Source organism: Brachyistius frenatus, unplaced genomic scaffold (genome assembly GCF_029030835.1).
Source record: "Brachyistius frenatus isolate BFR_SWC_R1_liver_20210118 unplaced genomic scaffold, ASM2903083v1 Contig_1, whole genome shotgun sequence".
NCBI lineage: Eukaryota > Metazoa > Chordata > Actinopteri > Embiotocidae > Brachyistius > Brachyistius frenatus.
In genome coordinates this window covers 7444097-7469094 of record NW_027210600.1, presented here as the reverse complement: position 1 = coordinate 7469094, position 24998 = coordinate 7444097, and the positions used below count along the sequence as shown (strand labels likewise).

Genomic DNA, 24998 nt, shown 5'->3' with positions numbered 1-24998 from the left:
TTCATATGGGTTTACATGATTTGCTAGTTGTCACAATCTGCTTTGATTTACATGTTAGATGGCGTCCCAACTTTGTTCGCAAATAGAGTTTTATATTTCTGGTAAAATTGCACAACATATAGCTGTGTAATACTCAAAAGTTCTGCTGATGAAAACTTCACCTCCACCAGAGGTTTCCTTTGACCGTTTTTTTAGCACCCTTTGGGAAAGAGTTAGACAGCCTCTTATTTACCAAATACTTGAGTTTGGGATCAAATAAAAACTAAAATCCTGATAGAAAGAATAATCTAATTCAGATTTTTTTCATTTTCAATTATGTTATTAAAAAACATAAAAATTACATCTAGTCCTTTCCCTTATTAAAAAAAACAACACAGAATATATGAAAATGCAAACAAAAGTTTTCCTCATAAATAAAAGCTGTTTCCTACTTCACTGAAAAGTGAACTCTTTGTATATGAGCACTGGAGGCTAAATGACTGGCCTCTGAGCAAGTTGAGGTGTTACAAAATTATTCTATGACGTACAGATCTTAACCCGGTGAAGTGAAAACAGCCTTCTGGTGTTAAAAAAAAACTTTTCGGACAGTAAAGATTCAAATAATCCAAATTAAGTAATCAAACTATACTTTTGGGTGGATGGGGATTGAGGTCGACTAGCAATACCACACAGAAACTGCTCTGTTGGGTAGGTGGTGGGATTTGTCATTTGTTTGCCTGTAAAAGTTCTCACCTATCTGCTCTTAGAGACCCTTTTGTAAATGAGACTGAAAAGGAACGAACACACACACACACACACACACACACACACACACACACACACACACACACACACACACACACACACACACACACACACACACACACACACACACACACATGCAAGTACTGAACTGAGTAAAAAAAAACAAAAAACAGCAGCTGAGGTCTGATGAGTCATAGATGAATTCAAATTTGCAAAGTCATGCATAATCTGTTTTCAAGGTTTTTAATAAACAACGAGATCAGCTGTGCCACCTCTAACTGACATTGGCTAAATTTGGCTCTAGATGCCCACAGCACCATGACACCAGCAGTCAGCAGCACTCTAAACTTTTACTAAAAGCACCAGACACTGAGACGCCGGACGCTGCAGCAGCTCACCTGGCACGCACAGACACCTGTAGCTGTTGCCCACGCTGCGGCAGACTCCGTGGGCACAGGGGTTCAGGGCACAGAAGTCCACCAGCTGGGCACATGTGGGGCCTGTGAAGCCTGCTGTGCAGCTACAGCCAAACCCCAGGGGGCCGGGGCCCTGAGCGTAGCATGTCCCGTTATTGTGACAGGGGCTGGAGGCACACGGGTCCACCTTCTGCTCACACGTGGCACCCTGGTAACCTGTGAGAGGGGTGACGCAGAGACGACAGAGGTAAATGGCAGGACACAGAAACTTCGGAAAGAGTAAAATGCTGCCAGGTTTTTTTCAAAACCACAAGTTTCTTTATCTACTTGAAGACATTAAACAAGACTCGGAGCTGAGGTTCAAGTGCAGGCAGATTGACAGTTTTACATACAAAAGTCAGACGAAAGTCTTTGTTCATGTTGAGGCTTCAGATACCTTCAGCAACGCGAGCCGAGTGGCGCAGCAGGGGTTGTGTTTATGCAAATCAGGTGGTGCAGTAAGAGATCCATTTTGGCATGAAATTACAGTACACCCACTCTTCTTCCCAATGAAACCGCCTCTTCATGCAAATGAGCTCACAGAGAATATGTATGGGTTAAGCAGTCAGAAGAGTACACAAAGACCTCCAGACTTAAAAAGCATGAGTTTACAGAAGACCCAAACGCACGACACTGGAGGCAGGCTGTTAGACGAGCAGGAAACAGGAAGAAACAAGCATCGGGGATCGCAGAAATGAGAATCAGGGTCGACAAACTGACAAACAGTAATGAAAAATATACTGCTGGGTTATCAGGCAAGTAGCTGGAAAACTGGTAGCAGGTCAGGTGGGTGTGTCAGGGAGGAGACTGGGCACATGGAGAGACACTGGAGACCTCTGGTGGGTGGAAGCAGTGGAACGGACTGAAGGAGTCACTAAAGGAATAAAGCAGTCAGCGGACAGGAAGATAGAACCTGATGTTTTGATTGTAATGTTAAGCAGTGCTGGTAGGAATATCTTTGAACCTCCGATAAAGTGAGGCTAGCTGTTTTCCTCTGCTTCCAGTTTTAATGCTAAGCTAAGCTAAGCTAACAACAGACGTCATATTCAACACACACTAAGCGTGTCATACACTTGTCGGTGTGTTTGTTTTGTCGGTTAAACCTAAGGCACCTGTCTTTTCACGCCAAGGCAAGGCAGAACGTGACACTGACACGGTGTCCTCTGGTGGACTGACGGGTGTATTACAAGCGTGATACAGGGCTGACACGAGGGTGGTATCAAGTTTTGAAATAGTGAAGTAAAATGTAAAACGTTACTTTAAAGACTTAATACATTTAGTTTTCCACGCAGCAGCTTTGCGAGAGACACTAATGATCAAAAAAGAGAGAAATCAAGCGGTTTAATTCAGTCATCAACCGAAATCACCACCTTTGCTTTTATCCGTTCCTCTTGGTTGTTTCAGACAAAGACAGAGCTAAAAGCAGTTTAAGAGAGATGACAGGGAGGTGTAACTATTATGCAGTATTTTGGGAGGAGGGAAGGCTGGTGTGTTTCTGTTGTGCTTTCTGTGCAACAATGCCCCTCCATGTCTGTGTGTGGGGGGTCTGTTCAGTGCAGGCCCGAGCTCTCATTTCCTTCTATGAGATGAAGCCACTAGTTTCTTCTCCTCCTCCTCTCATTAGAGCCTCCGCCTATTTCACCTATCATCTACGTCTAAAAATAACCTCTTCTCTCCAACCCATCTCCTCCTCTGTCTTCACCGCCCATGTGAATCATTACTGTGCTGCAGAGGGGAGAAAGGCTGCACTGGGTACACGCACACACCTTGCTGTTACATAGTATGTGTGGGTCCTCTGATTTATGGTAACAAAGTAGTAAATCCATGTGCTGACTACACCAAAGTGCACACTCCATTGAACTAATGAAGAGCTCTCGCTCTCTCAAGCATCCATAGATCTGCAAGACTTTATTTCACCGTGTGAAGAGGACATTTATCATTCAGCAGAGAGACAGGAGTAATCTGCAGCAGTCAGGGGAAAGTCTCACCAACGCTCTTCTTTCTCTTTGTGTCCACTGCCTTGTTGTGCTTCAACCTTTCCCTTTTTTGGTCCTCTGCCTCCTTCCAAGCGTCCTCTTCTCTAATCCCTTTCTCTTATATGCTTGCAGACGCACAAATGCAACCCCCCCCCCCTCCCCACACACACATATAAATTACATTTTAGGATTTGGATTTGTTCTGTTATGGTTTAATCCCCTGTATTCCTCTGTATTTAGCTTATGTGCTTTGTCTAAAAACTAAATTTCTCTCTGCCTTTTTCTATTTTCAGCTTATTTGTCTATACATCTATCTAAAGACACACACACACACACACACACACACACACACACACACACACACACACACACACACACACACACACACACACACACACACACACACACACACACACACACACACACACACACACACACACACACACACACACACACACACACACACACACTGTGACATGAGTCCCGGCTGACAGAGAGGAGTCTGTTCATTCCTGCTGCTTGCATTCAAACCTGCCAAGGAGTTAGTAGTGTAAATTTAGCGAGCCCACTCACTCCTCCGCCCTTCTACTTTTGACTGGAGGCAGCCACAGCACCAACACTCATACTCTGCACTCCTCTGTCAGTGTGTGTACGTGGAAAGAAGCTCATATGTGTCTCTGCTGAGGAGTCAGAGTGCAAATGTTCTTGCACATATCCATGAAATTCACATTATTTATGATATTCATATGGGATAGACTTTTTCTTCACTTTACCTTGAACCAAGATTGTGAGAGTAAAATCTAAAAGACAGGTAGAGAGTAGAAGCCTCCATAAACATCTACACTATTTCTACAATGTTTGATTGCACCCAAAAACAGTTTTTATACCAGCTCACTTTGGGCGAAGGCAGGGTTACACCCTGGACAGGTCACCAGTCCATCACAGGGCCTTGTTTGATAAAAGATTAAATGTTTCCTTACCCTTGGAAACTTTACATTACTATAAAGAATTTCCTTTACAGCATCCCACTTAAAAACATCATTCTGGATGAAACAGTCCATCCTACTTTTCATTGTTTGGCCCGAGGCTGTGTATTCAAAGACATTTCAAATCATCTACCTTTGATATGTTCATCAGTGTGGATGCACATCTTGTTTCACCTGTGTGTTTCATATACACGTTTGTTTTTGCCACTTACCCACTGAGCACAGACACGTCCTAAAGATGTCATTTTAACGTCTTTGGCGTCCACTGAGGAGCCAGAATGATACTTGGACGTCTGGTGGACGTTCAAACAGGGTCCTGTTCAGCGGTTCAGATACTGATCCCTTCTTGGACGTCCACCAGTCTGGACTGAATGACGTTATACAGACATGATCTGAGCCCGGATATTGCATGTTTGCTGGGTAGAAGGATACTTAAAAGACTTGCATTTACTCCCTGAAGACTCACGTTACAATTAACTATAAACTGAAAGCTTTATTTGTAATATTCATTGTGGAACAGCCACTAGTCCTAAAAAAGACAATATTTGTTCATGCAGTGTGTGTTTTCCTGAAGAAGTGTGAGAGTTGTTCAGGATTCTTTATGATTACCGAGCTATTGATTGATTACTTGTTAAACAGCACGTCCTATTATGAAACATATTTTTCTATTGATTTGCCCTTTTGAGTTTATATGGTTGGAGCTCTTATGTTTTCTGGTCTGTTTCACTGCCAAGTGTCGCAGTATTTATTCCCAACAAACCCAGAAAATGATGAAATGGCTTATGATGCTGCACAGGTGAACATTTTCTTCCTGTAAACAGACACACAGACAGGTGTGTTTGTTCATCAGTCAAAGTTTCCTCAAACACAGAATTAACAAATAGTCAGGTCAGATTTTTAAAAGCAGTTCCTTTGACCAAGTCTTGTCTTCTCAACAATGTTTAATCTTTATTTAAGAAGTTAATTCCTTCCCTCATTGGACACTTTGTTCTTTTGGCAGCTGTCGATTAATAATAGGACCCAGTGTTGCAGTGAGAGTGAAACCTCCACCAGACTGAGAATGAACTGAACAATGCAACGACTTTCCCACCAGAGTTTTCATCCATCTGCTGTTTCTTCATTTATGTGCCCATGTTTATTGTTACCTAATGTATTCCCTATATTCTGGATGTGCACAGACAGTCAGTGTACATCGTGTAGGTTAATTGCAAACCAGGGTGCTCTTGTTGAGGAATGCTGTTTCGGCAGCAGTTTTGCGGTCACAAATTTCCCCAGAGGCCGATGCAGGTCGCTCAGGCTATGAAGACTAATTAGAATAGAGGAGGAAGATTTAAATTAAGCATCGCAGTGGCATAGATACTGGTAGACATGCAGCAGATACTCAGTGTCTAGAATAACTGGAGTCAGAGCTGAAAAACGCTATTGCAGGATGCCCCCGCTCATTTCTATAAGTTCCTCTCTGTCTTTCACAAAGGCCCACAGACATGATGAGCTGTTGGAGGGTTTCTAGGCAGTCATCACCATTAACAGTATTTCTGTCCGCTTCATTCCTTTACAGCAAACACACCAACAAACACACGATTGGTTTCAGCATGCGATAATTGGATGCTATACCTTCGGGACAGTAGCACCTGGGCCCGGCCAGGCTGCTGAAACAAGTGGCTCCATTCTTGCATGGCTGGGAGAGGCAGTGGTCAACCAGCATCTGGCAGCGCTCCCCTTCATAACCTGGCAAACACAAAGCTTATAATCAGACCGCTTGATCTGTTTAGGCTACAAACAAACACCGGCGTCATCCAATTTTTATGTTAGCTAACACCCATATGGTCGGCTCTCAAGTGTACACTACATTGTGGTGCCACATACAGTGGTTACACAGCAAGCTACTAAATAATGGAGATGACATTTAAGAGCAGGAATAGGTTGGGTTTTTTTAAATAGTTTTTCAAATGCAACTGATTATAAAAGATCACGGTAGAAACTATGGGTTATTACTTGCATGTAACTGTCTGTTGTTTATAATATTTCATATATCAAAAAGCAGCAAGTAAAAGTAGTAGCTGATCTAGATCTCAATAAAAAAAAGAAAAATGCAGAACTACATAAATACGTCATCAATATCCATGAAGTGCACTGATTTGAGCCACCTAGTTAAGTTACATTTGACCGTGCTGCTTGCTGTCTGTTTCCACCTTTTTATTTTATCTCAGCTCACACAGGGCTTGTTAGCACAGTTCCCTATTAAATAGAGACTGGCAATCAGTGGTCAGCTCTGACATTTATCTTCCTTCCAGAGGCCCTTGCTTCAAGTCCCTGTCCTAAAATAAATCTGACAAGATCAAAGGTTCAATACGCTCTCTGCTCCTGTGTTCTTAATCAGACATTTTTTTTTTTTAAAAACTAAGAAAAAGGCTCTCATTTTTCAGTTCTAATAAAACCAACTGAGACCACACAGCAGGTCTTTTACACACACGTGAAACAGCCATGAAATAAACACATGTGGAGCTATTTGTAATAGCATAAAGTACACACACACACGCACACACACACACACACACGCACACACCTGGTTGGCAGGTGCATGTGAAGTTGCGTCCTTCGCCCCCTTGTCTAATATCAGTGCAGGTGCCATTGTTGCGACAAGGTCGGTGGTGGCAGGCGTCGAACTCCTCACAAAAAATGCCAGTGTAGCCGTCCTCACACTCACAGAAGAAAGTGCTCTGCAAAATAGGGTCGCATGCAAATTTCACATTTCAAATCAATGAGCCTTAAAGGTGAAGCAACGGGAGGAAGAAGAATAAAAACTTGTGAAACAGAAATAATGAGATCGGCAGATTGTAAAATAATTCAGCGACATAACAATGCAATTATGAGCAGCAGTGGAACAGTTTGATCTTCTCAGTTAATGAGGGGAATGATAACGAGAAACTGAGTATAAAAAGAGACACAATGAAAAAGCCTCTGTGACACCTCACTGCCAACACCTTTTCACACTTGGTGAGAGTCACTACCGCTACATGTCTCTTCAATGATTGGATAGAGGAGGACTCGTGGGTATACTGTACAACGATTCCTTCTTCTACCCACATGAATTAACTATCAGCAAGAGGATAATAATGAACCACAGCACGTTTTCATCATGGTGCACTGCCGTCATTTGTTACACTGCATGCTTGCACTGCTCTGCACTCTTCTTTGATTCATAAGCTAAACCCGGGGAGAGGATCATATGAGTTCCTATTGAAGCATCAAATGATGCTGCAGCATTTTCTCCTGTGCATTTGCACCTCGATCACGTAAAGCTGACCTCTCACCTCAGAGGGCTGTGTGATGCATTTGCCTTTGCCGGAGCACTGAGGGTCACTGAAGCTGCTGCCGGGCTCCACGCAGCTGCTCGCCTTCACCGTCAGGTTGAGACGCAGGGTGACCTCCGGGGCAGTGGGAGCACCCACACGCACCACACCTACCACAGAAGAGTTGAGGGCCTTAGAAACTATTCATGTCAAAGGTTCATTTCAATAACACAGTACATGCAGTTATATTAAATACCCGATCATCATGTCTTTGGAAAGAAAATGCGACTCCACGAACAGAAAGCATGCTGGAAGCATGACTGTAGGGATGTCAGTCCGCCCAACTCAACTATTGGACCATTTGTAAAAACATTCATGGTCCCCAGAAGATGAATCATACACACTTGACTTTTCCCTAGCACCATCATCTAGTTTCAGTTTGTCCGTTACTTTAATGACTGAATGTCTGCTAATTTATGACAGTGCCATTAGCCCCAGCTGTACTATTAGCATGCCAAATGGCTAAAATAACATGGTAAACATTATTCTTTCTAAACATCAGCATGTCAGCATTGTCATACAGAGTATATTATCATTGCAAAAGAAAAAATTAATAATTAATGCAGGCAGTTCATTATAGTGACTAAAATAGAGCGTCCTGTCTCTCTGCGGATCTATAAATTCAACACATCTCTTGCTGTATGTTCGATCAAAGCTGAAAGCTACACAGGCACTAAGATAAAAATAGCTTCATAGTGAACATTAACTGCATTTTTTTAGAGCCTCATCTGAGAACTGCAAGTTCACCAATGACGAGAGCGATGACGTCATCTCCCCCGGCCAATCGGAGCGCTGACAGAACTGCGCATGCTCCTCTGTCACCCGTGACCAAATGATTATCATCCCAATGACATCAAATATTAGACCTGCACAGTCGTTGCGCTTTCCAACTGCTAAAGCACATGTCCAAAACATCATTGCATTTCCATCACGTGTAGATGGACGTCGCCTATCCGACGTCCTCACTGATGCTTCTCCCAGCATGCAGACACGTACAAGGTCACACACCGTCAGGCCTTAACATCGATTGTAAATCCGAGTTTGCTCATTTACGATAAAGTCTGACTTCTGACAACAGAAACATGAAATAAACCACTTGTGTCTTCATCCTTCTCTCACAATTTGACCTTCACTTTTTTTTTCCCTCCGTCTGCATCCTCAGTCCCTCTGTCCTTTCCTCTAATCCCTTTCAGTCTTGCCATCTCTCCTTTCCCGTCTTCCTCCCTTCCTATCTCTTCCTCTCTCCCACCCTCCATTATCCTCTCTCCCCTCTGATTTAACTCTCCAATGTCATCTTCCCATGTCTCTCTCTCTCTCTCTTCCTCTCTCTCTCTCTCTCTGGAAAAGCAGAAGCTGTGGCAGCCACAGAGTTAGCAGACATGTCAAGGTCAGCAGACAGGAAGTGTTTTGGAACAGCATCAGGTATGTAACGCACACACAGAGGTCAGCCAGCCCTTCAGTCAAAGAGTGAGACTCCAATTAACCCCCTCCGGCATCCGAGGCGGCTTACGCCACCGTTTTTGGCAACATGTTCACCAACTCTAGGAGTGTGTGCGAAACTCTGTGTTAATATACAGATGGAATATCAATATCCAAATATAATTTTCTGACTCATATATGCAAATGTTGTGTTATTTTCCCAAGTGACATGTCAAGAATAAACGCGGTAATTACACGTTATTTAAATTCATTAATCCTCTGATGTTTTTGGCTCGGTTGTAAATGAGGTACTTGGAGGTTTTTCCAAAATGTTTCCTATTCCTAGTGTGGTTGTTGGATGAGCTGTCATACAAACTAAATGATAAAACCAGGGATTAGGAAAGCAGACTTCTGTTCATTTCTCTGTACATTTCATCCAGTTTTAGTAGAACTCATCTGGTGAAAACAGGTCTGATTTGAACAGCTTAATTAACCAGCCATTAGACACCTCAATACTTTAATTGTGCACTATTTATGGAGGTTAAGACATCACAGGTTTCTGAGTGTATTTTAGTAAATACTCATTTCTTGGGTGGCTATTTTTTCAGGAGCCACCTGATGTCCCTATGTAATGACAGAAAGGAGTCGAGGCCAATTCATTTGGGACTTTCAGCTAAATGCTAACAACAGAATGCTAATATGCTCAAAGTGACGAGTCTAACAAGCTCATGTTTAGTTCAAAGTTTGCCAAGTCTATTCTTTATGAATTCAGGAGACTGTAAGCTTACTGAGGAAGTAGTTCTGGCCCAGGGGCAGCAAGTGGTCTGGCACCACCAGTCCATCAGCAGCCTGCAGGAACCACATGGTGGTACCATTCAAAATGGACGACCGGAGGAAACCCTCTTCGTTCACGCGCCACAGCACTGGAGCTCCACTGACATTCACCACCACCCTGGTTGGAGGAAAGAGGAAAAGTGAGGAAGGAAGGTGATACAAAAAAAAAAGGGGGGGGGGAAGGAAAATCAGGGGGAAAAAATTCATGATTGTGACTTTGTCTACAGTTTGGTTTGAAACAAAAGTTTCTACTCATTGCTATGATCCACTTTTAATCGATGACAGTTCTCAGCTGCGCTTTCAGCTTGTGCTGCAGGTTTGGAAGCTGTGCAGAGTTAATAATGGATTATACCAGAAGAAATACACTGAATGCACAAAATATTACAAGACCAATGCACATTCTGCAACCTTTCTTATTTTGTACATGCAGGAAAGACTTTATTCATCTTGCCAGACATCAAACAGTATTAAAGTGTCAACAAAATCAGCTTGAAAGATAAGATTAATGAGCTAATTTTATATGCAAAGCTCGCTATCTTTTATCATTATTTTAGTGAAAGTAAAATACCAGTCTCTATTCTACACACATGGTGGTCAGCACCAGCTCAGCAGCCATGAGGCTGACAGCTTTGTTCTCAAGGACACTCATTTGTACCGGGGACTGATGAATAAATGACGGCTCTTCCTGTTTGTTCTCAAACCTGCATAAGCTTCCTTTTAGCACCAACTCTGAGGTTGTCTGAAGGATGTTGAGGGTCTTTAGTTTGGTGAATAATTTGATAAAATAACCCTGAAATACGGCTAATATTGGATAAATTGAAAAGAGCAGACTGACTACAAAAGAGACAGAAAATGTTATGGACAGATATTATTAAGCGCGTCTCATGGCTATATGGAGTACAAATTGTTTGTCTGAACTTTCCAATCAACATTTCCAGTAAGCCAAACGTTACATGGTTCACTTCTCACTCCATCTCTCACCCCCACCAAAACCATTGACAATGAGGATAAACCCTCTATCCAGAGGTCCGCCGTGGTCGAGGATCATGCTGCCAATAGGAGGATTTTGATGAAGCTCAACTTTATCTTTAAATATTTCCCCTCAGTGTCCCTCTGGGCGAAGTGACAAGAACAATGCAGTTCATGTTTGCATGCTGCAGATGCCAAACTCCAACAGCTGCTCGCTGAGGAGGCAGTAAAAACCCGAGCCAAGCTGAGCTGAGCTGGATAACCAAACGGCGAGTCCTCATGAAAGACAGACAGCTGGGCAGAGTCAAATCTGTCGAATAGGGCTGTAAGAGCGACATTCAACAGCTTCAATGAGGCTGGTCGTGGTTAAATGCTGTCGAGCTTCCCTCCAACCTCACTCCCACACCTGAAATAATCATTCCCACATGAACAAAAACAAATAACGCAGTCTGTGATTATCCTCTCAACCCTTGCCATGGTGCATCTGTTTAAATGAGTGCTTGCAACTTACAAGAGAAATAATTATTATTATTACCTCAACAGTATGTTTCGTACAAAGAGACGTAGCTTTTAGTGCTTTCCAGAGAAAATCTAGATTAAAAATATCAGATGTGTGATGTGTGCATGGATAAAGTGTGTTTTAGGTTTTAAGCAATTAGCACACGGTAGGTGTTAGCGACAAGCTTCTTGTTATCACAAGGTCAAATACCAGTGACAAACATGCCTGTATAAAAGACATGAGATAGTAATCAATGAATCTTACAAATAGTAAAAGTGTTTCTGAGTACTGACTGCTGCTTATGTAAGTCAGTATAAAAAATATAAAAAATGAAAAAAGATGGCCAGACACATTGGAGGATATATTTTAAGGTCAAGTTCAAGACTGAGGAAAAGTTGGAGCATCACAGGTGGATCAACATGACGGCTGCTGCAGTATAGAGAGAGCTGAGCCTGGAGGTGAAGCTCTGCGCAGTGACCGAAATAATAAGATGGTGGACATGGCTACTCGTAGCTGAAATGAGTTTTTCTTTGCTTCAGCCTGAGGCAGGACATAAGGAGCTCAGATATCTGGGGAACTACTGTTACTTCAAGTTCAAATGAGCCGTGTTATATTTGAGGCACGGTTCTGTAAATGGCCTACATTCGATAAGGCTTTGTTTAATTTGATTTTGTTGGTTTTCATCTGGTTTTTTTTTAGTTTCATTAAAGCTGATTTAGTGGAATGTCAGATATCATTAACTAAATGCATTGTTAGTTCAAAGCATAGACATGAAAGAGTTAATATTCTCATCAGTGTGCACAGAGTAACTCTCACTCTGTGGGATACAGAGCTTCATCATATTTCTATGAGCGTCTTTAAATCGGTGTAAATTTTGGATCACTGCTTCATTTCCAAGTCTTGCATGTGAGTTTGATTGAGTGTCCTTCACCGCCTGCGTCCGGGTGAACGTTCAGGTGTTGTGTGTAATTATACAGTTTGAAAACAAAGCAGCAGCAGTTGATTAACTCGCAGCTCGTAGCACCCAGCCAGCGATCATCATTAAGCCCCTGAAACGTACCTACCATCTATAATGAGGAGCAAAGTCAAGGGCGTCCAACTTTCACCTTGACCATTTCTTCTGCATTATCCACTGACCCTTATTTACAGAGTAATTGTTATACTGTTTAAGAGCAAACAAGCTTTGAGAAGATGGAGCACATCATGTAATACAGTGTCTCATGTTCCAGATGTGGGTCATGAGAAGATTCAAATGAGGTTATTATCTGTAAAAGCTACGTGTTGTGTTATGTTTCCAACAAAAGCTGCTGCATGGTAAGCATGCAGATAAAATGTTGTACAAAGTAGATTCTATTCCAATGTTTTCTTTATGATAATTATTAAAGCAATACACAGTACAGTGTGCCCCATTGTTATTCTTGCTGATTATGGTCCAAAGCAGGACAGATTTTGTTGAGGTCGTTTTTAAGTTCTGAGAGTTTGTGTCCTTACTTAACAAGCTGAAAACCACTCCACAAGTTTAAAGTTTTCACAACAGCCACGCTCCTCTAACCACACCTGAGTATACTGACCACTTTTTGAGTGCATTTCTACATCAGTGAGGTGATGCCATGTTTATGTCATATCGTTCAGTTCCTTAATTATTAGAAGCTGACAATGGAAAAGTTCCCTAGTTGTCATTAAAGGCCTTGGAGGTATCACGAATTTCTGATAGCTAAAATATCTCCCACCGAATAAAAAAAGCATAAAAAAGTCTAAACAAACGTGGCAAAATGGCAGCAAAGCCCCTGTGGCTGGCAATTAACTAAATGGTTAATAAACGACTGCAAATATTGAATGTATATTTAATACTAAAGGCCAAATCGTAGTATCCGGAGGTTTGCTGTTCCTCCCATTCGACCAACACTCCATGAATTCACCATAAAGTAAAAAACCCTCCTCGGGAGGTCAACAAACACAAGATTCTCATTCGGTGTCACATTCATTTTTACGAGAACACTCAATGGTAAAGGTGTGATTTTTTTTTTTTAATCCCAACAAGGAAAAAAGCACCACAGTGAGACAGAGTGTGCATCGTCTTTACACATACACACAGTCCAGACAGGTGATCTAATCCGGCAGAACTGGAAACACCTGTGTGTGTGTGTGTGTGTGTGTGTGTGTGTGTGTGTGTGTGTGTGTGTGTGTGTGTGTGTGTGTGTGTGTGTGTGTGTGTGTGTGTGTGTGTGTGTGTGTGTGTGTGTGTGTGTGTGTGTGTGTGTGTGTGTGTGTGTGTGTGTGTGTGCGCGCCAACGCTTCTGTTTTGCCATTAAGTATAAAACATTCACTTTGTGCAGACTGATGCTGGGTCTTCATTGGAATCCATTGGAACTACTGTGAATCTGAAGACTTGCCATAGGCACTTTTCAAGCAAACAGCCAGTGACTGTTTTATACTCAAAAAAATACATTTTGTATTGGACTATTGCTTTAAGGCCAAGTCTGGACAACCAACCGGGCAGAGTGGGAAACTGCCTTCAAATTGAACGGAGGTCCACAGCGAGATTTGGTCCGGCAGCCGTCTAGCTGGTTATTCTGACACTGCTTTCGAGGAGATATCAGTCACTTATAAAAGGTACTTGGTGGTACTCTTACTTTACAGCTGTCTCTTCAGGCACCTCCAAAGACAGAGTCAAAGTTCCTGATGTCAGCTCACAAAGCTCGGGACTCACACAGTGCAAACCCTCCGTCACCTGAAACACACACACACACACACACACACACACACACACACACACACACACACACACACACACACACACACACACACACACACACACACACACAACAACACACAGCATGAATTCTTTACACATTTTAAGACAAACCTGCAGGAAGCTTGAACTTCATGTTTAAGTTATCTCACTCTGTCTGCCTCCCACGGCGCGACCAGCAGCCTCTGCCCGGGTTTGGGTTGCCATGGCTGCAGGGTGGGAGATGGCGGTGTTGTGGTGGAGGGGACAGTGGTTGGTTGCGGGGGCTGAGTGGCGGCTGTGGTCGTGGAGGCGACGGGGGTGGCCAGCTCAGGAGCGGAGGGGGTAGCCGGGTCCCAGTCGGCGGCCGGCAGGTCCAAGAGGATCTGATCACACCTCTCCCCCTCGTAGCCTTCGGTGCACTCACAGGTGTAGGCTGGCTCCCCCTCCTCCCCGCCATCGCTCCGGCTGCAGTTTCCATGGAGACAGGGGCTGCTGGCACAGGGGTCTGTGAAAAACTGAGATAATGGAGAAAATAAACAAAAGAAAATAAATTAAAAAAAGAACCCACAGGAGGAAGCAACAACAAAACAACAAAAACATTATTATCTAACTGTTTTCACATGTCATCCCGCCTATCCCGCTCTCCTCTACGCTGCCTGGACGCCACTTGTTGTCAATTCTTACAGTGAAGGCTCAAAATGTCAGCTGTATATGAGCTCATGGAACAGGTCGTTAAAACGCTGGCGAAAAAGAAAGTGTACAAGTAGTCCGAACTAGCAGCGGTCGCTCCCCTCCCTCACGCTGCTCAGCTACTTCTTTTATTGCTCTCTGACTCAGCCTCCCCATTCACAGCCTCGGCTCTGCTCTGCGCTCGTCTTTTATTACACTTCCACTCTGTGTTTCTAATAAATTGTGATATGACTGCATTTCTTCCTCTCTCCTTCCATTTTCTCCTCTCACAGTAGGGAGGCACATATAGCTTCACACACACTTGTCCCCAAATAAGGTTTCTCCCATCATGCGGCAATGAGAGAAATGCAGTCTGACAGCCTCCTTCATGCTGGTTTCCCCCATCAATAATTGATCATATTTGGAGAAAACATTCGGGTATGGATGTTGAAGGTGAAAGAGGACAAAGCCAAGCTTCCCAAGCTTACTGCCTGACACAGTGTTGCTATTGCCTGGCTTTCAAAGCCTGCTTAAGCTGAAGAATGTCTATAATCCTGCTGCCTCTTTTTAAAAAAAAAAAAATTATTTACTGAAACAACCTCAGGTATCTGCAGCCCCAGCTGTCTGATTTTTAATGTGTTCAGACACAGTTCTAATAAAGCCGGGAGAAACACAAAAACCCGGGCTGGAGAGAGGGTCAATAGAGGCATGGTAATCATGCTCGCCCTGAATCCCCCAGGTATATATAGATGCGAGCGTGTGAATGTACAGAAACACAGAGAGAAGCAGCATCAACAAAGCATCATTACGAGTCTGCTCTCTCCGTGACCAAGTCACAGCTCATTAGTGCTAATCTCTCTCAGGTTTTCACTCGTGATGCCTCTTTCAAACTTCCTCTGCTCTGAAGCTCAGCAGTCCCAACAGTCCCAGCGAGCCACTCTGCAGTCCTCACACAGTGCGCTGCTCTTATCTCCACTTTAACTGCACCAAGGATTGAGTTTATCAACCTTTAGAGAACAACAGCGCTGGCTCGTCTGGCCTACAGGAAGCATTAGAGTCCAGCTCATGACCTTTTCCATGTGTCACTCCGGATTTCTCTCCCATCTTAATAGTCTCTGTTCAGGCAGTAAAAAAAAAAATCTGCTCTAACAAAGCACAAAGAGGACACAACAGGACTAATAACAGGGCTGGACAATACGTATAAATTCAAATCTGCATCGTAAAATAAACCTTCTTGCTAAAGCTTTCCAAGGTTGTAGGTAATGATGGTGTTGTATTGGACTGTCTGTGTTTCTTCTATTCAAATGTTGTTGTTTTTTTGTTTGTAAATGTGCTGGGCAAAATATTAGAAACACTTTTCATTATAAAGCACTGGAGGTCAAGAACACAGCAGACTACAACCTCAATGACAATAGAGTAATCTCTCTTTGACGGTGCCAAACACTCAACCTTATCTTTGTAAAGGTAGAACTTGTGGCTCAGCTTTGATACTGGGGATGCTTTTGATGTGACAGGTGCCCTACAGAAAGTGGTCACAGAGTGTATATATTTGCTTGCATTGATTACTGTGGGATTTTGATGTCACTGAAACAGCTTTGCTAGAATATTAATGGGCCATATTTTCTAATTACCGGTAGTCCTTTATCAAACAAAATTATATTTACTGTCCCCAGCAGCTCAGCTGTGAAGGTCTGCTGCTTTTGTGTTCTCTACAGTATTACTTTAAATGTAACGTCAGGTTTTGAATAAGTAATTTGAAGATGTGCTCTGAAATTTCATAGACAACATGACTGATTTTTTTCAAGATAACGTTCTTATACTAACTGATATAAAAGTGATTGTTTGCTGCAGCCCTGGAGTCCGTATTTTACCACTGGTTGTTGTTGCTAATCTCAGTTCAATTATATCTGATTAATAGGATTTATTAACCTGTCATTTAGGTCTGTAAGAGATTCACAATGTCACTAATTAATTAAATCTCTTTTCAGGACGAGTGACTTATAACCACATTACTGCACAGTGCACATGGCACCACCCCTTGTTGCTATTAGTATTCGTTAATTTAGGCCTATCTCCCTGCATCATTTCGCATGTTGTTCTCCCGGACCAAACAGATCATATGCCCTGGGCTCTGGCCATGTGAATCAATTCCTTCTTAGCAGCTGATAATAACCCACATTAGTCCCTTTATCTATATTCCCACAGAACAAAGGGATCATCCGAGGCCAAATTAATTGCTTTGCAAGGTGCTGTGATCTATTTGTTAATTTGAGATGGTCACCCTTGGGAGGAAGGATCAATATGGCAGGATGGAGGGGAAACAGCGACGCTACTTAAGCAATGGACTCATCAATTTAACCCAGTGGAGGGGCTGAATGAGTCTGTTTCTGTAGACACGCGAAACACTCACACACTCAGAGATACGTTCTTCACACTGCGGTGGGGAGACACATTTTCACATTTTCACATTTATCGTGCATTTCTGTTGATTGTGTTTGAATTGGACTGGATTTACAGAGGTGAAGCTGCAGCATGAAACCATAAAATCAGTAAAGTAGTGAGAGAAAGTGAGCATTTAGAACATCACTACGTAAATATGATGAATAATTCAATTTAGCCAGAGAACATGCCCGCTGTATTACATCTCAGTCTCCACACTGGCAACACATCTATAATTAAAGAAGGTATATACACACAAATGGCCCACTAAATCTGCTGATTTAGTATATACGGTGAAAGCTTTTTCCATAGTTGAAGTGAAAGTCTTTTAAGTTCAGCGGCACCTGAAACGCTGAGTGTGAGAGACAGACCAAACAAACCAGTATATCTGTGCATCCAACAACCTGACGTCCTCTGATAATCAGCAAAGATGTTAGGATGGTGAGGGAGTGCTTCATTTATTAACCACTTTACTGACACCCTGACGAGAAAGGAAATGTTTATGCGGCGATGATGCAGCCAACAGACTTTTATGTGCTGTGTCATTGAGCTATAGGTTAATGAGGAAGACGTGACAAAGTGCACGTTTGAGATAAAGCCGGTTTTGACGCAGTAGCAGACATCTATACACCTTCAATAACTGGGCTGAAGTTCAGCTTTTCATTGCCTTCATGTGGCACATATAAAAATTAACAATTCGGTAACTCTTTCAGTCAAAGTAAAGCACGTTGTATTACTAAAAAAAAATGGGACAAGGAAGCAGAAAAATCAGCTGTAAATTAAGAATGAGGGAATATTTTCTTGATTAAAAACTTTTCCTTAAAAAAATCTTTCCAATTTCTTTCCAAGAAATCATTAAGGAAATTATGGACCCATAAATACTAAAAAAAAAAAAAAAAACTATATGATGGCTTACATGATGGATGGTAAAGTGCTGCTGTTTGAGTGTTTAAAGCATTAACAAGTCAATCAATTCATTACAGAGTTGGGTAATTAATTAGAAGCTCAGACAGAAAGCCTGTTACAAGTGTCCTTGAGCAAGTCATTAAAGTAAAGCAGATCTGAAGCTGCCCTCTGACCTCCGAGAGAGTAAAAAGAGAGTCTCTCTACTCAGAACGAGCACTTTTGTAACATTTATTAAATCTGTTATATCACTGTCCAGCGGCTGAGCTGAATTGTATTGCGGCTTACAAGGAAGGTGGCAATAGATGTTATTTGAAAAGGTGATGCACTGTGGAAAAACAAATAAGCAGTAGGATGATTTTTCTGCTACCGATGCTGCAAACTGATGTTGCATAAAAGCTGCTAACTAAGATTTCAGAATATCAGTTCTGTTTGTCGCCTGAAGATGAGTGAGTAGTAAGTAAGCCTTCAAGCAATTCTTAAGAACAACCATTAGCTGGAGTTCTGAGGATTTACAAATCTGTACTACCCAATAAAACAGATGATGGTCAGTTATTTTATCACAGCTGTGCACATTTCATGTTAGAGAGGGGGAGACATACATTTGCGTAACTGTGCTTGAGGAAAATCCTGATGCTACAGCATACTATTTAAACTTCCAACTTTGTGGCAACACTTTGGGAAAGTTCCTCTCTTGTTTCGGCATGATAGTGTCCTCATACACAATAAGGGAAGATATTTTCATTTTGTTTGTTTGTTTGTTTTCATCCACCCCCATCCAATGCCTTTGGGACTGCCTCACCTGCTGTTGTGGCAGAATGGGAAACATTTCCTATAAAGGAGGTGAATAGTGTTCATTCAACTGAAGGCAAAGGGGAGGTAGAGACACCTTGAAAGTCGAAATGTTGGAAAAATTCTGTCTTTCTATTCCCTTTCCAGTTCCCTTTTAGCTTGAATTCAAGCAGAGGCTGCTGTAGCAAAAATAATAATGATGATTTAAAACATGTTAAATGTTTGCTTCAATTCGTGCTTTTAACATTTCATTTTACTAAACAGGGGTCAGTGAGCTCATGTGAGTCTCCACATCTGACGTAGCTTGAGCCGCCAGCAGTTAATTGAGCGCTCCATTTAATGCGTTTATTGATCACATGCTATTTAAGTGAGTCTTTTGAGTGGTCAGAAATAAATACGGAGGGGTTCACTTTAATGGGCAGATTATTCAGATAATCACATGAAAACAGAACAGAAACATACATGTGAAGAAACATTCCAGCGGAGTTTTACAATCAGGAACCATTCAGAAAGAATTGATGAGACAGATTCTTATATTTTATTTTTTAATTAAAAAAGAGAAACACAGCATTATTAGTATTATTCTTTGTACCACACAATCAGTGGCCAAAAGGCAGTTGACCCAGCTATTAGCACACACACAATCACATGAAAAAAACACGTGTGTGAAACAATGATAAGCTGGTGACTCAGCAGGCTGGCCTGAAATTTTTCTACAGCTCCTTTATTAACAATCAAGACATGTTGCTATAGCAAGGGTAGCTAGGTAACATGAGAGCAATTAGAACATTATACTACACACAATACTGCGAGTGAGTGTACTTTCACACCCCCACCGCACTTGTTCCCTGCACACGCACAGTCTCAATATTTGCCCAAAGGGTCCCATCATGCTGCAGAGAGACGATCCCTGTTCTAATCCACTTACTTCCTCGTCTGGGCTGTTTATCATTGCTTTACCTCCTTCAGTCAGAGTGACAGCAACCCCCACTGTGGAGGGACAATAGATACAGATAGCATTTCCTTCATCGCTCGCTCATGACATTTTCTCACAAATAGCAGGATGAGGATCTCAGTGGACACATTTGTTCTCACTGCAATCTGACCCGCAGCACTATAAGCAGGAAACTTAATGTAATGTGCCTACAGTAGTATATCATGTTGTTGTTGTTGTTTTTTTTACCAATGAGAGACGTAGATAAAAATCAAGACGTCTGATTTGGATCCGTCTTCTTTTTAGGAAGATGGATTCGTCAAGCATTCACTGTTTGGTGAATTCAAAGCTACAGAGAGAAACTAGAGCATCTCTCTGCTTTGTGTAATCTCAGAGGAGCAGAAGAAATATCAAGAAAACACAAGGCTAAAGAGAAAATATAACCCTGAAGCATACAGGCCATGTACCTAACACCAAAAACACACTGTTCTTCTCCACATATCGACAGCTGTGAAAACACACTGCATCATCGCAATTTGGGACTTCCAACCAGAACTACAGCATGTGATTATAACAGCCAGGGAACAAACACTCTGTAATTATATAATCAATCACACAGCAATTAGCTAGATCAACCAAATTAAACTTTCATATAGCCAGCAGTAATTTTTATCTCGAATGTGCAGTGCATAATGAGCACCCGCAATTCAGCTAAAACAACATATTTAATTCATGATAGTGCCAAAATAATACTTGGAAATCATCCCTCAATAGAGTCATTTTCCCCCACGGTGTTTTCTGCAGTCTCTTCTCATGAGCTTTAAGCCCCTGGACGTGATTTAATATAATGTCTACAGAATAAAACGAGCCACAAATGAAGTAAATACGTTAAAAAAAACAAAAAAAACTGTGAAAAATGTCGCTGGCACGTAATTAGCTGTTCTAATCACGTGAAAAATGTGCAGCGCATGATTCTTCTGAGTTAGTGTCTCAAATCCTGACAGTAAGTCCCAGGAAAAGGTTGCGCTTTATGCTTTATGAGCAGAGTGAATGAGGGAATACAGCTGAGGAGTAGCAGACCGAATGAGACATAAAAACAAATGAATAAACCAAACAGTAAGGAAGCACTAAACCAAGGAGGTGGTTCAGACAGCAGGCGATGAAGACACAAGAGCTTTCGACGTACTAGTGAATGCAGTTCTACCAAACGGTCTGCACAAAAAGAGGGAAGCTGGACTTTACTTTTTTTTGTATCAAAATATACATAAACATGGGGGCCCTGTGACAACTGCAAGCAAGCAGTATCTCCAAATGCATATATAAGAAACATAAACACAATTATGGAGCCGAGGTAAATAGATTTTCTTGTAGACAGCTAAAATATGTGATGGTGACCAGGCTTTTTATTTAATTGTCACATCATGATGCCACACTGAGTCAAACATTTCTATCCTTGGCAGAAAAGTGGCAGTTTTGTGCGCAGGCACTGGCAGCAAGAGGATCAACATTTCTGAAAGCGAGTCTAATCTCTGCGCCTTTTCATAAAACAAGAAACTGATGAAAAAAACAGCTGAGTAAAGTCCCTGAGTGTCGAATGAAAGTGGATGACTTCATGAGTCACAGCTACTGTGAATATTTTAGGACCTGGCTGGTGGCTGGTGTTAATTTCAAAACCTGTGAAAAACATGTTTACTTACTTTGGAAGTCTATAAAATGGCATCGTTGGTGCTGACATATTAATTATATATCGATCAAGTCTGCATGTCTTGCCTCTTAAGGTAACCAGGGGATACTCAATACATCAGACTCAGAGACTGCTACACCAGAAATATTGATTTTAACGACAATGCAGAAAATAAACGGCTTATCTCCATCCAACTAGGTGGCAGCAAGGGAGTCTCAAATGCAGGTCTTAATTAAGGAGGGATGGATTGTATGATTTAATACATTATTTAAATCCACAATACATAAACAAATAAAAGAAACCACGTAGGGCCAGACTGCACTATTTTGCAGGTTAGTGTTAAGTATAAAAAGAGAAAACACGAAATGCTGGCAAATTATAAATGAACCACCACTACACACGAAGCAAATTTGAACCAAACCAAAACTGCACTAAAATGTACCTGCTCACAGCAAAGCTAAGGTGAGTCAAACCACACAATACAGCACACATGCAAAATGGCTACTCTACAACCCACCCACTAACACACTGTATCTTGAAATGCAAAAATATTTCACCATTTCCAAAATGGCTGCTAATTTCAGAGATTCACTTTAAAATAAAATAAAAATATGTACCATAACAACCTTTGCTGGTAATCAAAAATACCTGACAATACAAACCTTATTGAAATCATGGGCCATCACAGCCAACAGTTTCGAGCAAGAAAGCTTTGACAAAGCAACTGAAAGCTACTTGCTCAACATCAAACAGGAGACAGATAAAAGGTACTGACGAGCAGGTGAGCCTTCGCTAAAGCAAAGGACCAAGAGAGTTTTTGTTAAACTAGAGCTAAATAAAGAGTGAAAGTTGGACATTCGCGAGGTGGCGACAATTACAACTTCGACTGAATGTGCAGATAAACTTTATATTTGCTAACTCATTAGTCTTATTGACTCTCAGCAGAGAGAGATGGTGGGGGCTGTGCTTGTCTGGAGGATTTGATGATTTTTTTTTTTTTCTGCCTTGTTAATAGCAGGGGTTATGTTTTTGGTGGGGTGTATTTGTTTGTCAGTAGGATTATAGAACAAAACTACGACACCAATTTTGATCAAACTTGATGGAAGGATGTAGCTTTGGCCAAGAAAGAACTCATTCAACTTTGGAGCAGATCTTATTCACGGGGTGGATCACAAACTATGTTTGACTTTCATTAACATTTCGAGACAGAGCCTTTAGCCAACTAAACGTCACACATTATGAAATCCAGGGGATGGCAGTAAAGTTCAGTCGTGACAAAACATAGGCCATTCTAGAAATATGATGACTCCATATCAAAATCCACATTCAAGAGTACCAGTAATCCTCTGGGATACACGTGTAATTATTCAAAGTTAATATAGCAAGCAGTCGTTGTGGAGCACTCGAGGGGGAAAAGTGGGTTTCAAAAGGGAGAACCAGAAATAGTCAAATTGTTGCATCGCTACAATCAGAGGAGTGGACTGTTGGCTTTGGTGGAAAACTGCACTCTCCGCGGCCCTCCTAATCTCTAGTAAAATTATGACTGTGTTTATTATAGCAGCTTTCATCTCACAGCAAGGACATGTATTGTAGTAATTTGGTTTCTGATTGATTTTAATCCAGTCCAAAGATGGCAGGTCAGGTGAGCAGGACACTCTAACTATCCCGTGTCGGGTGTCAGTGTTAGATAAGTTTGCTGGTCTATATCCGCCATGTTAGGCACTGACAAGCTATCAAGGATTTACTTTTACCAGCTCTGCCTGGGCAGAAAAAAAGGTTGATACAGAAAATGATCAGGTAATATTATATTTCTGAAGAAATGACAAATGGATTTTAAAGTGAAAAAAGAATCACTGCCCAGCCATTGTCTTATTGAGTCAACAATATGAACTCAACAATATTCAAAGTTGGGGTAATGCCATGTTTTGAACCTCTGCTATAGCATTTCAGTGATTTCCTGTCAGTATTCCAGGCAGACATTATTGTTGTTATGATTTATTACACCCATCAGTCAGAAAACCACCCAGCATGCAACCCCCTCATGATCCAGCCTCATCATTTCAGCTGTCAGCTCAGACACAGCTTAAAGACACTGCTTCAGCTACTCACCTGGAGAGGAGGTGATTGGTAGGATATATTCATATTAGAAAACTTTTATTATTACTTAGTGAATACCTCAATGCACATTTATTTCCTTCTCTGGTCCTTCAAGTCTTTTTCTCACTGTCGTTGAACCTGAAACATATTTTGGGGCCAAGAACAAAACACAGACGTATTTTCTTATCCAGAAAACTGAACAATATTTTAATCTTTTAAGCCCGCAAGTGAAACAAAATAATTATGATGCTGTCTAGGGATTGCAGCTCATTAAAATATATTAATGCTCTTGTCATATGTAGGCCCAACAGAATCAGATCAATGACCCATTTTAGGGACCGGGAGTTAGTTTAAGAAACACAACAGTGTAAAAGAAAAACAATCCTTAGGCCTTTGCCTGTTTAGTGCAAAGCAGACAGACATGAATCAAATCATCCTCTGGGATGAGAGTGACAGCTGTCGGGTGATATAAGAGCTGAGGTGCAAACAAGGCTCTTCAGATAAAAAAAAATAAAAAAATTTAAAAAAAAGTTCAAACTGCTCCAAGACACAAATAAATTAGTTTCATAAATAAATATTCTAATATGAAAGAAAAAAAGAAAGAAAAAAAAGGAGTAAAGGAGCTCAAAACAGAAGAACAAAGTTTTTAATGACACGAGTACAATCTTCAGTGATCTCCACTGGGAAACTGGGAATAGAAATATAAATTTTGTTTTAAAAAACATAATTTCTCTGTGTCAGTACGATCTGTAATATCATAGAAATATTGTACAATCATATAAACATATACTGATAAAAACCCTACACAGGGTTCAGCCACTGCCAGTGCAGCAAATACCCAGATATTTTTTAATAACTTTTTTGAAACTTGTTGCTGCCATCAAACTGAAAATGTTTTGTTTTTTTTACATTTTACATAGCATCCCAACTTTTTTGAAAGCTCACTCTTACGAGCTGTTTGTTGATACCAGTGAACATCCTCGCTCAGAAAATAGACATTACTGCATGTGGGGGAAGGATTTAAGCCTCTGAAACTGATTTTTCAATATTCTGGCTACAGTAGTCTATAACAGGGCGAGCCATGTGACGCACCTTAATGAGCACAGTTATTGATGAGGTGCCATTGCGAACAGTAGGAGAGACAGAAAACATGCGAGGATACAATACAAGTTGACTATCAACTTAAATATGAAACCATGAAACTGTGCTGGCATTCATCCTAAAACAAGATAGGTAATTTTTCAAAAAAATTTAAAATTAAAAAAAAAAAAACCTGGCTGAAAGAATTTCATTGTCCTCATGTACACAGTAGGCCTACATTTTCCCAAATCCTATCCCAGATCATTCTGGAATAAAAATCCTCTCCAACGATCTCGCTTCATTATCCAAGTTGTGGCCAGAAAGTGTGTTTTTGTCAGTGGGCCTTTAATGTTATCTATTTCTGCACATCAAAGTGTCTGCCATCTCTCCCTCCCTCTCTCAAACTTCCCCATCACTTCCTGGCCCCGACG

At 41.4% G+C, this 24998-nt stretch overlaps 1 protein-coding gene across 1 annotated transcript in view; it reads right to left on the bottom strand.

Moving 5' to 3' along the window:
* The window catches only part of dner (delta/notch-like EGF repeat containing), a 49280-nt gene that overhangs the window by 7377 nt on the left and 16905 nt on the right, over nt 1-24998 (bottom strand). The window contains exons 2-8 of the mRNA XM_069723622.1: nt 14140-14484; nt 13869-13966; nt 9722-9885; nt 7476-7624; nt 6728-6881; nt 5776-5889; nt 1143-1376 (exon numbers count right to left, since the gene is read on the bottom strand). Coding sequence (XP_069579723.1) covers nt 1143-1376; nt 5776-5889; nt 6728-6881; nt 7476-7624; nt 9722-9885; nt 13869-13966; nt 14140-14484 — 1258 coding nt within the window. The remainder of the gene's footprint in view (nt 1-1142; nt 1377-5775; nt 5890-6727; nt 6882-7475; nt 7625-9721; nt 9886-13868; nt 13967-14139; nt 14485-24998) is intronic.